This window comes from Moschus berezovskii, chromosome 11, assembly GCF_049115385.1.
Source record: "Moschus berezovskii isolate FMDL1 chromosome 11, NW_MosBer_1.0, whole genome shotgun sequence".
Lineage (NCBI taxonomy): Eukaryota > Metazoa > Chordata > Mammalia > Artiodactyla > Moschidae > Moschus > Moschus berezovskii.
In genome coordinates this window covers 78,587,667-78,603,759 of record NC_142470.1, presented here as the reverse complement: position 1 = coordinate 78,603,759, position 16,093 = coordinate 78,587,667, and the positions used below count along the sequence as shown (strand labels likewise).

Genomic DNA, 16,093 nt, shown 5'->3' with positions numbered 1-16,093 from the left:
AAGGATTTGATTTAGGTCATATCTGAATGGTCTAGTGGTTTTCCCTACTTTCTTCAATTTAAGTCTGAACTTCGCAATAAGGAGTTCATGATCTGAGCCACAGTCAGCTCCTGGTCTTGTTTTCGCTAACTGTATACAGCTTCTCCATCTTTGGTTGCAAAGAATATAATCAATCTGATTTCGGTGTTGACCATCTGGTGATGTCCATGTGTAGAGTCTTCTCTTGTGTTGTTGGAAGAGGGTGTTTGCTATGACCAGTGCATTCTCTTGACAAAACTCTATTAGCCTTTGCCCTGCTTCATTCCGTGCTCCAAGGCCAAATTTGCCTGTTACTCCAGGTGTTTCTTGACTTCCTACTTTTGCATTCCAGTCCCCTATAATGAAAAGGACATCTTTATAAAGGAAGTAGTAAAATTGTCCCTGTTTGCAGATGACATGATCTTACATATATAAAATACTCTTAAAAACTCTGTGCTTCCCAGGTGACTCAGTGGTAAAGAATCTGCCTGCCAATACAGGACATAAAGGTTTGATCCCTGGGTTGGGAAGATCCCTTGGAGAAGAAATGGCAACCCACTCCAGTATTTTTGCTTGGGAAATCACATGGACAGAGGAGACTGGTGAGCCACAGTCCATGGGTTCACAAAAGAGTGGGATACAATTTAGCAACTAAACAATAAAGAACTCCACCAAAAAACTGTTGGAACTAATGACAAAATCAGTAAAACTGCAGGATACAAAAACAACACAAAAATCAGTTGAGTTTATATACTAATAATGAACTATCTAAAAAAAATTTAAGAAAACAAGCTCATCTACAATAGCATCAAAAATATAATATAGTTAGGAATAAATCTGACTAAGGAGATGGAAGATCTGTACACTGAGAAGTATAAGACACTGATGAAAGAAGTTGAAGAAGACACAAATAAATGGCAAGATATACCATGGTTATGGACTCAAAGAATTAATATGGTTAAATTATCCAAAGCAATCTACAGATTCAGTGCAATCCCTAGCATAAAACAGCATTTTTTCAAAGATATAGAAGAAACAACTCTAAAATCAATATAGAGCCACGAAAGGCCCCAGATAATCAAAGCAATCTTGAGAAAGAAGAACAAAGCTGAAGGCATCACACATTCTGATTTCAAACTATACTGCAGAGCTACAGTAATCAAAACAGTATGATACTAGCATAAAAACAGACACATAGACTAATGGAACAAAACACAGAGCCCAGAAATAAATCCAGACAGAAATGGTCAACTAATCTGTGACAACGGCACCAAGAATATACAATAAGGAAGCTATAGTCTCTTCAATAAATGGTATCTGGGGACTGGAGATCCACGTGCAAAAGACAAAATTAGACCCTTCAAAATTACTGAATGCTTAAATGTAACATATGAAACCATAAAACCTCTAGAAGAAAACATATGGGAAAAGCTACTTGACATTGGTCTCGGCAAAGATTTTTTTTAGACATGACACCAAAAGCACAGGCAAAAAAAGGAAAAATAAACAAGTGGGACAACAAAGTATAGCCAAGGAAACAATCAACAAAATGCAAAGGTGACCTAAGTAATGGGGGAAAACATTTGCAAACCATTTATCTCATAAAGCGTTAATATCCAAAATACATAAGAAGCTCATACAACTCAACAGAAAAAAGACAAATAATCCAATTTTAAAATGGGCAAATGACCTGAATAGGCATTTTTCCATAGAAGACATACAAATGACCAAGTACATGAAAAGGTGCTCAAAAGCACTAATCATCAGGGAAATGAAAATCAAAGTCACAATGAGCTATTACCTCATACCAGTCAGAATGGCTATTATCAAAAAAACAAGAGATAACAAGTGTTGGTGAAAATGTGAAGAAAAGGGAACTCTGTGCGCTTTGATAAACAGATCGGAAAACAGTGGAAACAATGTCAGACTTTATTTTGGGGGGCTCCAAAATCACTACAGATGGTGACTGCAGCCATGAAATTAAAAGACGCTTACTCCTTGGAAGGAAAGTTACAACCAACCTAGACAGCATATTAAAAAGCAGAGACATTACTTTGCCAACACATGTCCATCTAGTCAAGGCTACGGTTTTTCCAGTAGTCATGTACAGATGTGAGAGTTGGACTATAAAGAAAGCTGAGCGCCAAAGAATTGATGCTTTTGAACTCTGGTGTTGGAGAAGACTCTTGAGAGTCCCTTGGACTGCAAGGATATCCAACCAGTCCATCCTAAAGGAGACCAGTCCTGGGTGTTCATTGGAAAGACTGATATTGAAGTGGAAACTCCAATACTTTGGCCATCTGATGCAAAGAGCTGACTCATTTGAAAAGACCCTGATGCTGGGAAAGATTGAGGGCAGGAAGAGAAGGGGATGACAGAGGGTGAGATGGTTGGATGGCATCACCGACTCAATGGACATGAGTTTGGGTAAACTCCGGGAGTTGGTGATGGATAGGGAGGCCTAGCGTGCTGCAGTTCATAGGTCGCAAAGAGTTGGACACGACTGAGCAACTGAACTGAACTGTGCACTTTGATGGAAACATAAAATGGTATGGCCATTATGGAAAATAGTATGGAGATTCCTCAAAAATCAAAAACAAAACTACCATATCATCCAGCGGTCCCACTTCTGGGTATATATCCAAAGGAAACAAAATCAATACTTGGAAGAGATATCTTCAGTTGCACATTCACTGCAGCATTATTCACAACAACCGAGCCATGGAAATAAACTAGGTGTCCATCCATGGATGAACGGATAACGAAAATGTGATATATAGTCCCCTAATGTATATATTGCATTGTTGAGCCATTAAATAAAAAGGAAATCCTAGCATTTGCAACAACATAGATGAACCTGGAGAGCATTATTCTAAGTCGAATAAGCCAAACAGAGGAAGATGAATACCATTTTGTAACACTTACATGTGGAATATGAAAGGCTTGTACTCATAGAAACAGAGGGTAAAATGGTGGTTCCAGGAGCTGACAGATGGGGGAAACGGGGAGATGTTGGTCAAAAGGTACAAACTTTATTAAAAGATAAATAAGTTCTGGAGATATAATGCACAGCATAGTGACTATAGTTAATCATACTGTATCGTATACTTGAGAACTGCTAGGAGAGTAGATCTTATGTGTTCTTATCACACACACACACACACACACACACACACACACACAATGATAACTGTGTGAGGTGCTCGATGTGTTAATTAACTTGACTATGGTAATCATTTCACAATTTATACATATATCAAATCATGTTGTACACCTTAAATATGTTCAATTTTATTTGTCAGTTATACCTCAGTAAAGCTGGGTGGGGGGGAGAATTAAATAAACCTACCTGGGTGATATAAAGATGGTAAAGACAGCGAGATTTGAGTGTGCTTTTAAGAAAGGTAAGACTTCCTTGAGGTGGGCAAGGGGGAGATTCTAAGAAGGAAGAACATTGTAGAACAGACTGGCTCTCTGCCCACTGTGAAACTTGTTACAGACTAGCTGGATAGCTCCATTATCCCTGGGTCTGTGGATATCAGACCAGAGTAAGAGAAGTAAGGGAGACTTAGGAACTGGTAAGCATAGGGGTCGCAAAGAGTCAGACACAACTGAGCGACTGAACTGAATTGAAACATAGATAGTGGGCTCTGTGAAGGGAGGGATGGAGAAAAAGAAAGAGAATGAGAAGCCAGGGGAAGACAGACAGGACCTTACTGTGTTCAAGGAGTTGGCAGGGAGGAGTTGACTCCTTCTCAAAACAGACACTCTTCTTCCACCCCTATTAATTTAAAATCAGATTTAAAAATACAATACTGCTCTTGTTGGAAATGAGACGTTCATATCCTGGTGTTATCTGCCTCACGTAAGTTCACCTATTGTATCTGATCCTACAGCTGTCTTTCACATATTAATACAGAATTGTGATTATAGAGGCATTTTCTGTGGATTCAGTGATAATAAGAGTAAATACAAATTTTATGATGAAATATACACAATGTCCTAATGCACTTGTGCCTTGTTCATTGCTCACTTGACAGAATAAACACCTAGGGAACATAGGTGTTTATTATTATTATTACCATTATTATATGCTGGAAGCATAGACATGTATTTTAAGCAGGGGGCTTTCTTGGGGGCACAGCATTCTACTTCTTGATTTTGATGATGATGACACAGGTGTTTGCTTTCTATTTACTTTACACTGTGAACGTATGCTCCATGCTCCTTGCTCTCTGCTTCCTCTCTCTCCCACTCAGGCACATTATATACACATACACAGGAGGAGAAGAAAGAAAGAGAACTGAAAAGTGAGGGGGGGGGGGACTTTAAAGCCACTGTTTATTCATCTATATTCAGCAATTGCATAAGATTTAGATTTTTTTCAATGAAGCAATCATGGAAAAACTCTTAGCCTTACTCTAGAAAGGAATACTGGTTATCCATAGCTTCTTTATTTGTCCTACTTTACTTGGCATTGGCCAGTCTTTGCTATTTAATATAGCTGAGAGAGGACTGACTTTTCCAGGAAGTCTTAAATACTCAGCTGCCTTACATAAGAGATTGCTTCTCTGTGCATCGCTGAACATGTTGCAAACTATCTGGATGGCTCCCTTGTCTATTATGTAATGCATGTTTGCGTGCATCCATTTATATACAGTAAGTACATTTTACTCTAATTCCTACATATGCTTCTTCATTCCTCACTTGTAATGTAAGGCTCAGAGAATCTAGACAATATGCCCATAAAAATAGCTGATCCTAGTTAATTAATGTTTCAATCCATGCTGATTAGGCACTCAGAAATCCTACAGTAGCTTGGAGTCACAGAAAAAGACAGGAAGCTATTAGTGTGGATATGTAATTCCATTGTGTTGTACCAACTCCAACAAGGTCAGAAAATTGGAGCAAATTAAAAGATCCACCCCTACTCATTAGGATGACGTAGGAAAACGCTCTTAATTTCATTCTTTCACATGTTGTTGTCCAGTTTTCCCAGCATTAATACTAAAAAGACAGTCTTTTTCCCACTGTATATTCTTGCATCCTTTGTTGTAACTTAATTAACTGTAAAGGCATGGTTTTATTTCTGGGCTCTCTATTCTGTCCCATTTATCTATGCCATTACTATGCTGTTTTGATCACTGTAACTTTGTAGTATAGTCTGAAATCAAAGAGGGTGATAACTCTGGCTTTGTTGTTTTGCCTCAAGATTACTTTTGCTATTCAGGGTCTTTTGTGGTTCCATATAAATTTATTATTATGTTCTAGTTATGTAAAAATAAAAAAAGTCATGGGTCTTTTGACAGGTATTATATTAAATCTATAGACTGATTTGGGTAGTACAGACATTTTAACTATATTAACTCTTCTGAACAATGAACATAGGATATCTTTCCATTTCTTTCCCTCATGATGCATGGAAAAGATTCAAAATATATTTCAAAGAAAAAAGAAAAGTTCTGGTTTCTGCTAATGACAGGTTAGGTTATTTGGATGATGAACCTTCCCACTGTAACAACTACTAGAAATGAAGGACAAAATATACAAAATAAACAAGAGCTTTTGACAAGATATGAAACTGATAATAAAGTCATAAGGAATATAAGATCCCCACACCAAGAGATGGGCTTCCCAGGTGGTGCAGTGGTAAAGAATCCACCTGCCAAGACAGGAGACATCAGAGACTCAGGTTCTATCCCTGGGTCAGGAAGATCCTCTGGAGAAAGGCATGCCAACCCACTTCAGCTTTCTTGCCTGGAGAGTCCCAGGGACTGAGGAACCTCGAGGGCTATAGTCCATGGGGTCGCAAAAGAGTCAGACACAATTGAGCAACTGAACAACAACAAAACCAAGAGATAGCAAGAAACCATAGATACAAATGGCCTAGTTTTGCTCAGAGGATTTAAGTTGGTCCAGACTAAACTCAGCAGAAGAACAGACCTGGATTTGAGGGAACTTCAGAGCTCTAGAAGAATCCAGAGGCCAAAGCCTGGATCATCAATGATGGTGATCTAGTGGGAGTCCTACCCACAGAAACTGGAGGCCCTAAAAGGGAGTTTCCTGAAAGCCACCCTCCCACCTCACCCCAATGCTAAGGGGAGTACAGAAAGGGATGTCTTGGTGCTAAGCAGAATTGAGACAACAAGGAGAAACCCATCCTTGAAAGAGTGTAACCATAGGCTGGTTCCTTTCATGGATTCTGGTCCAAATTCCCATCACTAGAGTGATCCAAGAATATATAAGCAGTGTATTTCAAGTGGTACCACCCTAAGTATTAGCAGAAACCAAAAACAAACTTTCCCTGAAGGAAAAACACTTTCATCTTATGGAATCCATGGAAAAAACCTTTCAGGGGCAATGAACAATGCACAGTCAAAGATAATCACACATCTAGGGAAGAAGGAAATGGCAACCCACTCCAGTATTCTTGCCTGGAGAATCCCAGGGACGGAGGAGCCTGGTGGGCTGCCGTCTATGGGGTCACACAGAGTCGGAGACAACTGAAGCAACTTAGCAGAAGCAGGGAAACAAAATGATGAAGACCCAGTCAGATTTCAGAAATACCAGCAATCAATTCATTCATGCATTCAACAAATATTAACCAATCAGGCACTATTCTAGAGGCAAAAATGTAACAGTGAACAAAACAGATAAGTATTCAGGCCGTCATAAAGCTTTACTCTCATGGGAGGAGGAAGACAACAAATAATAAAGGCAAACTGTAAATAAATTATATAGTATACCGAGGACCCTAGGTTCTAAGGAAACAAAAGTGGAGGGCAGGAAAGGTCAGGGGTGTCAGATGGACAATTTAAATGAGGCTCATTGAGAAAGTGACCCTTAAACAAAGATTTGAAGATGGAGAGGGAATAAGTCACATAGATATCTGTGATAAGAGCATTCCAGATGAAGGAAGATCCATTGCAAAGACATGAGGTGGATTGGGAGTAGCAAATTCAAGAAGCAGCCAGGAGGAGGCCATTGGTCAGGACCAGAATGAGGGGACACATGAGTTAAGGTCACGAAGCCAGTTCACTGTCAACCTGCTGGCCCTGAAAAGAGCCACTCAGAGATCACACCCACTACACAAAGAGTAAACCTAGAGATTCTCAATCAGAAGTTTGTTTGGTTTTTTTAGTTCCCTCCTTCCCCAGGGGACATTTGAACAATGTCTGAAGACAGTTTTGGTTGTTGCAACTGTGAGGTATGCTTAGTTGCTCAATCATGTCTAACTCTTTGTGACCCCATGGACTGTAGCCCACCAGGCTTCTCTATCCATGGGGATTCTCCAGGAAAGAATACTGGAGTGGGTTGCCATGCCCTCCTCCAAGGGACCTTCCCAACCCAGGGATCGAACCTAGGTCTGCTGCATTGTAGGAAGATTCTTTACTGTCTAAGTCACCAGAGAAGAACAACTGGGAGCGGGGGCTGCTAACTGGCATCTAATTATCCTGAAATGCTGTTAAACATCCTACAAAGCATAGGACTGCCCCCTACCACAAATAATTATCCTGTCCAAAAAGTCAACAGAGCCAAGGGTGAGAAACCCTGAATTTGACATAAAACAGACAAGTCAAAACAACAACTGGATATACAAGCCTGGAGGTTCAACAGAGAAGTCTGGGCAGGAGATATACATTTGGAAATCACAAACAAACAGCTGGTGTTCAAAGCCTTGAGACTAAATCAGATCAGCAGGGAGTGAGAGCAGATGGGGAAGAGGTATGCATGCCTGGGCCTCCAAATGGAAGAAGGTAGGAAGGAGGGGCTGAACAAGCCGAAAGGCTGAGAAGAGAAAAAAAGAATGAGGATTGAGGAGGAGGTGTCTAGGATTTGGAAAGAAGAAAGATGTGAGAGAAACCTACCTCAGGAGAATGGGAGAGTAAACAGATTAGGGGCTGAACAACAGTTCTGAACCGATGCGTGGTAAAGAATTTAAAATGAGACTAGTCATTCAGCTACACAAATGCAGGTTCCAAGTTCACAGAGAGATCTGACCAGGGTTGTGACTTTGCCAAACAAGTAAGATGAGCCATCGAGAGGCCAAGGAACTGAGGTTGTATGCAGGGAGTAACACTGATGATTAACAACGGAACTTGAGCTTTGAAAGGAAGGAAAATATCAGCAAGTTGAGAGGCAATGAAAGGTGGTAGTGTAAGCAGATAGGGTCTTGGACAGACACGTGATGCACGCACATGCACACACTTGCACAGGCTGGTCCAGAGCCTGTGGATGGTTGGGACACCCAGGGGATGACAATGATATGAGGCCTCGAGAGCAGCAGCAAGTTAATCCTTCCTTCTCTGCTCTTTGGCTTGGTTGTATCTTTTGGTTCAACATCCACCAAGAGGCAAACCCATTTTTCCAGTAACAGCAGGATCAGCGAATTGTAGACTGGGGGGAACAGAAAAATTGTTGAAGTTGGGATGCCAGAGTGAGCAAGGCAGAAGATCTGGGTGCATCACAGTGCGATGCATGCAACAGAAATTAAGGATGGCTGAAGAAATTGGTGTTGAAAAAAATCTAAGAAGTGAGTGGCTGAAGTGAAGGACAGTTCAAAAAACTGAGAAGCCAGACTGTTGGAAAATCATTATCATCTCTGAATGTACTGAAATTATGACAGGAGTAGTGGAAAGAGTGACAGGGAACAGAAGGAGCTAAAATCATCCACAAATAAGGTAGAGTAAGTAATCCAAGGGTTAGCAACATTGGGGGAAAATCAGGTCATAAAACCACATACTGTAGAGAAATGGTCTCACTTTTGAATATCTGAATATACATTCTAAAACAAAAACATACTATTTCTCTGATAAGAAAAAAATGATTGTAAAAATTTTAGGTCCATATCAAATACTCTTTGGAAAGAGCCAGATATAGATGAGTATATACACAGACATGGGGCTTCCCTAGTGACTCATCAGTAAAGAACCCACTTGCAATGCAGAAGACTGCCTGCAATGCAGGAGACGTGGGTTCAATTTCTGGGTTGGGAAGATTCCCTGGAGAAGGAAATGGCAAGCCACTCCAGTATTCTTGCCTGGGAAATCCCATGGACAGAGGAGCCTGGCAGGCTATATAGTCCATGGTGTTGCAAGAGTCAGACACAACTAAGAGACTAAACAACCGCCATGCACAGACACACACACATTAAAATATAAACATAAACACATATGATTCTTCGATACAGATTCTCCAGTTGAATTATATGCTTCAGAATAAAGGTGTTAAAAAATAGTAAAAACTTTCTTACAAATAAAGAACAGCATTAATGAGGTATAACGGGACTATTCTATTAAGAATTATGAAGCTTGAGAATGCTGATCTTAGTAAATAACAATAATGTATACTGTATCTACCTTGAATTCAAATGACTGTTTTACTGAGTTCTGCCATTAAAAAATCAGAATTATGAATTTTATTGGCGAGTAAACAGGGTTACATCTGAATATCTCTCCTCTTGGGAGATAATCATATACCTTTAAAATAGAAAATTAGTAAAACATTTAATTCTTCTAGTTTCTGGAGCTCAAGCCTTTCTGGGAGGTGGAAGAGAGAGGAGAAAGAAAAGAAAGAAGGAAAGTATTTTTAGAACATTTTATCCATCCCTCTGGATAAGCCAAATTCTTTTGGTCTTTTAAAGCATTAAATTTTGCCTAATACAACCATCTATTTTTTCTTCTCTCAGCAGTGGGCCTGTGTCTACCCTCAGAAACTCAAAAAAGTCAGAAGAGAGGAAGCAGAAGGGAAGTAAATGGTGGAGGAGGCTGAGGAAGAATGATTTCTGCATAGGAGGTGGCCAAGACAATTTCATATGTCGCCTGGTTACCTGATACCAAGCCATAAAAGTCTATGTATAATTCAGTGCTTGTATTCATCCACTGAACCGAACAGGATAAGATTTACCCTGTGAACATTAATCATTCTGTCCTGTTTCAAAACCATAATCTGCAAAGCCCTAGAAGGGTTCATTGCTTGGACACAACAAGGGTTCATTTTGCTGAAGATTTCTCATCCATTCTAATAACCACAACCCCTTCCGTTCAATTCAACCTCCAAGTGGCAATGCATCGTCTCAGATCACGATCATATTATCCTGATAAGGTTGCAAAGATTGATACATATTATTAGCTCCTTTATAAACAGAAGATATTAAGGCCCAAAGTCCCAAATGACAAAGTCCATGTCTCAACTCCACCCTTCTTGTGAAGTGCCTCCTTTGGGTTCCACCCCATGAAACCCTCCCCTCATTCAAGGCCAGAGGCACCAGGTAGACTGGAAAGAGCACCAAACTGGGGCTCAGAAGCCCTTAGTTAAAAGTACAGCTTGCCTATACAAATAAACTTATTTATAAAACAGAAACAGACCCACAAACATGGAAAACAAACTTATGGTTACCAAAAGGGACAGCAAGAAAGGGAGTGGTAAATTAGGGGTTTGGGATTAACATATACACAATATTATATACAAAATAGGTAACCAAACAAGGACCTATAGTACAGGGAACTATACTCAATATTTTGTAATAATCTGGAACCAGACATCTTGGAATGTGAAGTCAAGTGGGCCTTAGAGAGCATCACTACGAACAAAGCTAGTGAAGGTGATGGAATTCCAATTGAGCTATTTCAAATCCTGAAAGATGATGCTGTGAAAGTGCTGCACTCAATATGCCAGCAAATTTGGAAAACTCAGCAATGGCCACAGGACTGGAAAAGGTCAGCCTTCATTCCAATCCCAAAGAAAGGCAATGCCAAAGAATGCTCAAACTACTGCACAATTGCACTCATCTCACATGCTAGTAAAGTCATGCTCAAAATTCTCCAAGCTAGGCTTCAGCAATATGTGAATCGTGAACTTCCAGATGTTCAAGCAGGTTTTAGAAAAGGCAGAGGCACCAGAGATCAAATTGCCAACATCCGCTGGATCATGGAGAAAGCAAGAGAGTTCCAGAAAAACATCTATTTCTGCTTCATTGACTATGCCAAAGCCTTTGACTGTGTGGATCACAATAAACTGTGGAACATTCTGAAAGAGATGGGAATACCAGACCACCTGACCTGCCTCTTGAGAAACCTATATGCAGGTCAGGAAGCAACAGTTAGAACTGGACATGAACAACAGACTGGTTCCAAATAGGAAAAGGAGTACGTCAAGGCTGTATATTGTCACCCTGCTTATTTAACTTATAGGCAGAGTACATCATGAGGAACACTGGGCTGGAAGAAGCACAAGCTGGAATCAAGATTGCCGGGAGAAATATCAATAACCTCAGATATGCAGATGACACCACCCTTATGGCAGAAAGTGAAGAGGAACTCAAAGGCCTTTTGATGAAAGTGAAAGAGGAGAGTGAAAAGGTTGGCTTGAAGCTCAACATTCAGAAAACGAAGATCATGGCATCTGGTCCCATCACTTCATGGCAAATAGATGGGGAAACAGTGGAAACAGTGTCAGATTTTATTTTTGGGGGCTCCAAAATCACTTCAGATGCTGATTGCAGCCATGAAATTAAAAGACGCTTGCTCCTTGGAAGGAAAGTTACGACCAGCCTAGATAGCATATTAAAAAGCAGAGACATTACTTTGCCAACCAAGGTCCATCTAGTCAAGGCTATGGTTTTTCCTGTGGTCATGTATGGATGTGAGAGTTGGACTGTGAAGAAGGCTGATCGCCGAAAAATTGATGCTTTTGAACTGTGGTGCTGGAGAAGACTCTTGAGAGTCCCTTGGACTGCAAGGAAATCCAACCAGTCCATTCTAAAAGAGATCAATCCTGGGTGTTCATTGGAAGGACTGATGCTAAAGCTGAAACTCCAATACTTTGGCCACCTCATGCAATGAGTTGACTCACTGGAAAAGACTCTGATGCTAGGAGGGATTGGGGGTAGGAGGAAACGGGGACGGCAGAGAATGAGATGGCTGGATGGCATCACCAACTCTATGGACGTGAGTTTGAGTGAACTCCGGGAGTTGGTGATGGACAGGGAGGCCTGGCGTGCTGTGGTTCACGGGGTCGCAAAGAGTTGGACACAACTAAGCGACTGAACTGAACTGATAAGAGAAAAGAATCTGAAAAAGAATAGATATATCTATAGATACATTTATATCTATAGATATATATAAGCTGACTATATATATATATATGTACATTTATATATATAAGCTGAAACTCCAATACTTTGGCCACCTGATGCAAAGAACTGACTCACTGAAAAAGACCCTGATGCTGGGAAAGATTGAGGGCAGGAGAAGGGGACGACAGAGGATGAGATGGTTGGATGTCACCACCAACTCGAAGGACATGAGTTTGAGCAAGCTCTGGAAGTTGGTGATGGACAGGGAAGCCTGGCATGCTGCAGGTCATGGGATTGCAAAGAGTCAGATACAACTGAGTGACTGAACTGAACTGAATTGATATATATATGTATAACTGAATCACTCTGCTGTCTACCTGAAACTAACACAACACTGTAACCCAACTATGTTGTTGATCAGTCACTAAGTCACGTCTGAGACTTGGCAACCCCATGGACTGCAACACGCCAGGCTTCCCTGTCCTTCACTATCTCCTGGAGTTTGCTCAAATCCATTTCCTTGGGTCGGTGATGCTATCTAACAATACTTTAATAAAAAATAATAACAAAATAAAATTAGGTCAACCATAAAAAAGCACTGTCTTCTTTATAAGCTATGCACCTTGGAACCAGTTACTTCATCCCTATTCACCTCAGTTTTCTAATCTGTAAAATGGGGGTAACATCCATTTTGCCTATTTCAGAATGCCTGGGAAGAACTACAAACAGAATATATGTGGAAGCTCACAGTAAATTATTAAGAGCCACAGGAATGTTATATATTATCCAAGGTCAACTTCAGTTCTACTCAATCCAGGGAGCGTTCTAGCCTTTCAATCCCACCTTCATAGAGCTCTCTCTAGGCCTTTCCTGCTACACCATTTATCTCAGGACTTGATCTATTTGCTCTTGTATTGTTACTTAAATATTTCAAAGTCGGGAACATCTTCTCTTTACAGAACCTAGTCCAGGGCTGTAAGAAGCAGTGCTCAGTATCCTTAATGTGATGCATGAACTGGGAGAACTTAGAGTACAACCTGACTCTTCTGGTATCACAATGCTCATTTCCGCAAGAAATTCTTGCAAAAGCTTTCCTATGATGTATAGTCATATCCACACTCTAATATAAGGACTACTCACTGAAAGGTAGTTTTCTCTTTAAAAAAAAGAGGACATACCATATCAACTGCTTGAAGAGACCAGAAGCATGGCCCCACCATAGATGAGACCCTAGGTCAGGGGAATCCTACCAACAGTCCCCAGCAAGGGAAAAAAAATTCCCCATGTCCACGATAGGCTGAAAAGGGAAACATCTTGCTGGACATATTTGCAAGTGAAGCACGCTTTGTTTGATTTCTGGAAGAAATAAGGCATCCTACAGATTTTCAATTTCTCCTGGGGAAGATAGAGAATATTTTCCTCTGGGCCTCTTGATAGCTTTCCCACACAAAGCCAACTTCGACTAGCACTTTACCTGATCTCTGTAAACCAGCATGCTGGGGCTTGACCGCGGTTTGTCCTTAAATGAGTAAGTGGCCACTTGCTTCTTTAACAAGTCCAAGAAGTCAGGAGGCATGTACTGGGGAAGGTCATTCAGCACCGGATCATTTCTTTGCAAAAGAGGTGGTTTTTTCCTTCCTTCATTTTTAAAATTGTAGGTTGCTATCACTGGATTCAACAGGGATTCTTCAATAAAAGTTTTCAAGTGGTAAGTGCCAGGATTAGGAGTGTTCTGTGGAGAATTGATATCATTTTTCAAGTTAGTATGTAAACTGGTAACATCTCCTAAAGCATCATTCTTTCAAAGGTCACTCCTAAGTAGCATTTCTCTTTGTTTTACTTAGAGAAATGTTTTATTTTTTTTTCTTCTGAGCTTTTAGAAAGCTCATGATAAACATTTTCTTTTTTTTTTCCTTTTTTTTTTTATTGGAGGCTAATTACTTCACAATATTATATTGGTTTTGCCTTACATTGACATGAATCCGCCCCCAGAGAAATGTTTTAATAAAATTCCATCAAGTAAACACTCCCCACAGAACAACATTTCAAGACAATCATGATGATTTCCTTTCTGCGACAATTGCTTAACTATAGCAAATGGGTTAGGGCCATAGGTAAAGCTTTAACTTTTTAAAAATTAGCCTCAAAGTTACTTAAATTTGAGATTCTATTTGACTAGAAATGTCAGGTCTCTCATGAGAACCCTCTGGATAAGTTTCATGACTAAACAGAAGGTATCCTACTTCAGTTTAGTAGACACCACGTGTTTCTTTCTAACCCTCAAGTGGGAAGCTACAGGATAATAACATGAGATTGAGGATGAACTGGCGGAACATATGGTCTAATTAGTCCAATAAGAGGTTTGGGACTTTCAAATCACAACCACAGTATGGCTGAATGGCCAAGCCCGACAGTTTAGTCACGGCTGCTTTTGTGGCCATCTTCCCACTGAGCACTCGACTCAGTTATACCATTAAAATTAGTTCAGTTCCAAAGAGGCTTTGGTCCCTAGGGCCCCTCTGTTATGGAAAGGTATGAATAGGAAATATTTCTGCCACACAGAAATAATGTATCTTGAGAGAAGGATCTTCTGGTCATCTTTCTTTCCTATGTCACCATCTTGCTTTCACACACTGACCACGTTAACACAAGCTATCATAGGCTCTTACTTTTGGAAGAAGTAAGATAAAAACTGAAGTCAAACACCTTTCCAGAATGCGTAAGCTTAGTTGACTTTATCAAGATAACCTGTAGTGTAAAACACCTAGACTCCTATAGTTGTTTTACTTCCAAGCTTTTACTGCATTCAGAGTTTAGTTTCTCAGTCATGTGCTGACACTAAAATTATAAATATAAAACGAGCCCAGGTAGATTTGAACAACCATTGTTTCCTTAAAATTAAGTATTAGTGCTTTAAAAGGTCAGACTCAAATACTGATTCAAATAGGAAAGGATGAACATATACATACCGTTAATGCTATTCTCCACCATCCTTCTCTTTCAAAAGATGATGACTTCTGGGTTGGTTTCTATTAATAAACATAAAAATGTGCTTATTCATTTGAGAAGTGATCACTAGAAGTTAAATATCACTTATGAAACATGTACTTGAAGAAATTGATTGTATGAAACTGGTCACCCTAAATGAAAACAAGAGCTCCATAATCAATTTTGCCTATAATATTTCCTTAAATTGTTATTTTAAGATCTTAAGTGCTTTTTAAGTATCTAAATTTCCTTTGGGTAAATTAGAGTAATAAACATCCCCATTAGAGGATGAGATGGTTAGATGGCATCACCGACTTGATGGCATCACAAACTTGATGGAGTTTGAAGAAGCTTCAGGAGTTGGTGATGGACAGGAAAGCCTGGCGTGCTGCAGTCCATGAGGTCGCAAAGAGTCGAACACGACTGAGCAACTGAACTGCACTGAACCGAAACATCCCCATCTCACCAAGATGTCATAAGAATAATTAGGTGACAAAATTTGGTGCTCTTAGGAAGCAAAATGGAGAAGGCAATGGCAACCCACTCCAGTACTCTTGCCTGGAAAATCCCATGGATGGAAGAGCCCGGTAGGCTGCAGTACATGGGGTCGCTAAGAGTCGGACACAACTGAGCGACTTCACTTTCACTTTTAACATTCACGCATTGGAGAAGGAAATGGCAACCCACTCCAGAGTTCTTGCCTGGAGAATCCCAGGGACGGGGGAGCCTGGTGGGCTGCCATCTATGGGGTCACACAGAGTCGGACACGACTGAAGCGACTTAGCAGCAGCAGCAGGAAGCAAAAAGTTATGTAAACCCAAAATTGTATAATTGTTATTACGATTTATGGCTCAGGGAGCTCAAGGTAAAAATGTACAGACATCCAATTAATGTAATGTAATACTGGGATTCAAATTCCTGGCCATGTTGAAAGTGCCATTTTCTAGATTTCCATATGCTATGACTTGGGCTTGAACTCCAGCTCAACAACTATCTAGGTGCACTAGGCAA

General features: G+C 40.2%; 1 protein-coding gene across 2 annotated transcripts in view; it reads right to left on the bottom strand.

The window, feature by feature from the left end:
- STPG4 (sperm-tail PG-rich repeat containing 4) overlaps window positions 1-16,093 on the bottom strand; it is a 43,495-nt gene that overhangs the window by 22,521 nt on the left and 4,881 nt on the right. For both annotated transcript variants that reach the window (XM_055399724.2, XM_088841500.1), the window contains exons 2-3: window positions 15,064-15,123; window positions 13,569-13,826 (exon numbers count right to left, since the gene is read on the bottom strand). In XM_055399724.2, the coding sequence (XP_055255699.1) occupies window positions 13,569-13,826; window positions 15,064-15,123 (318 nt within the window). The remainder of the gene's footprint in view (window positions 1-13,568; window positions 13,827-15,063; window positions 15,124-16,093) is intronic.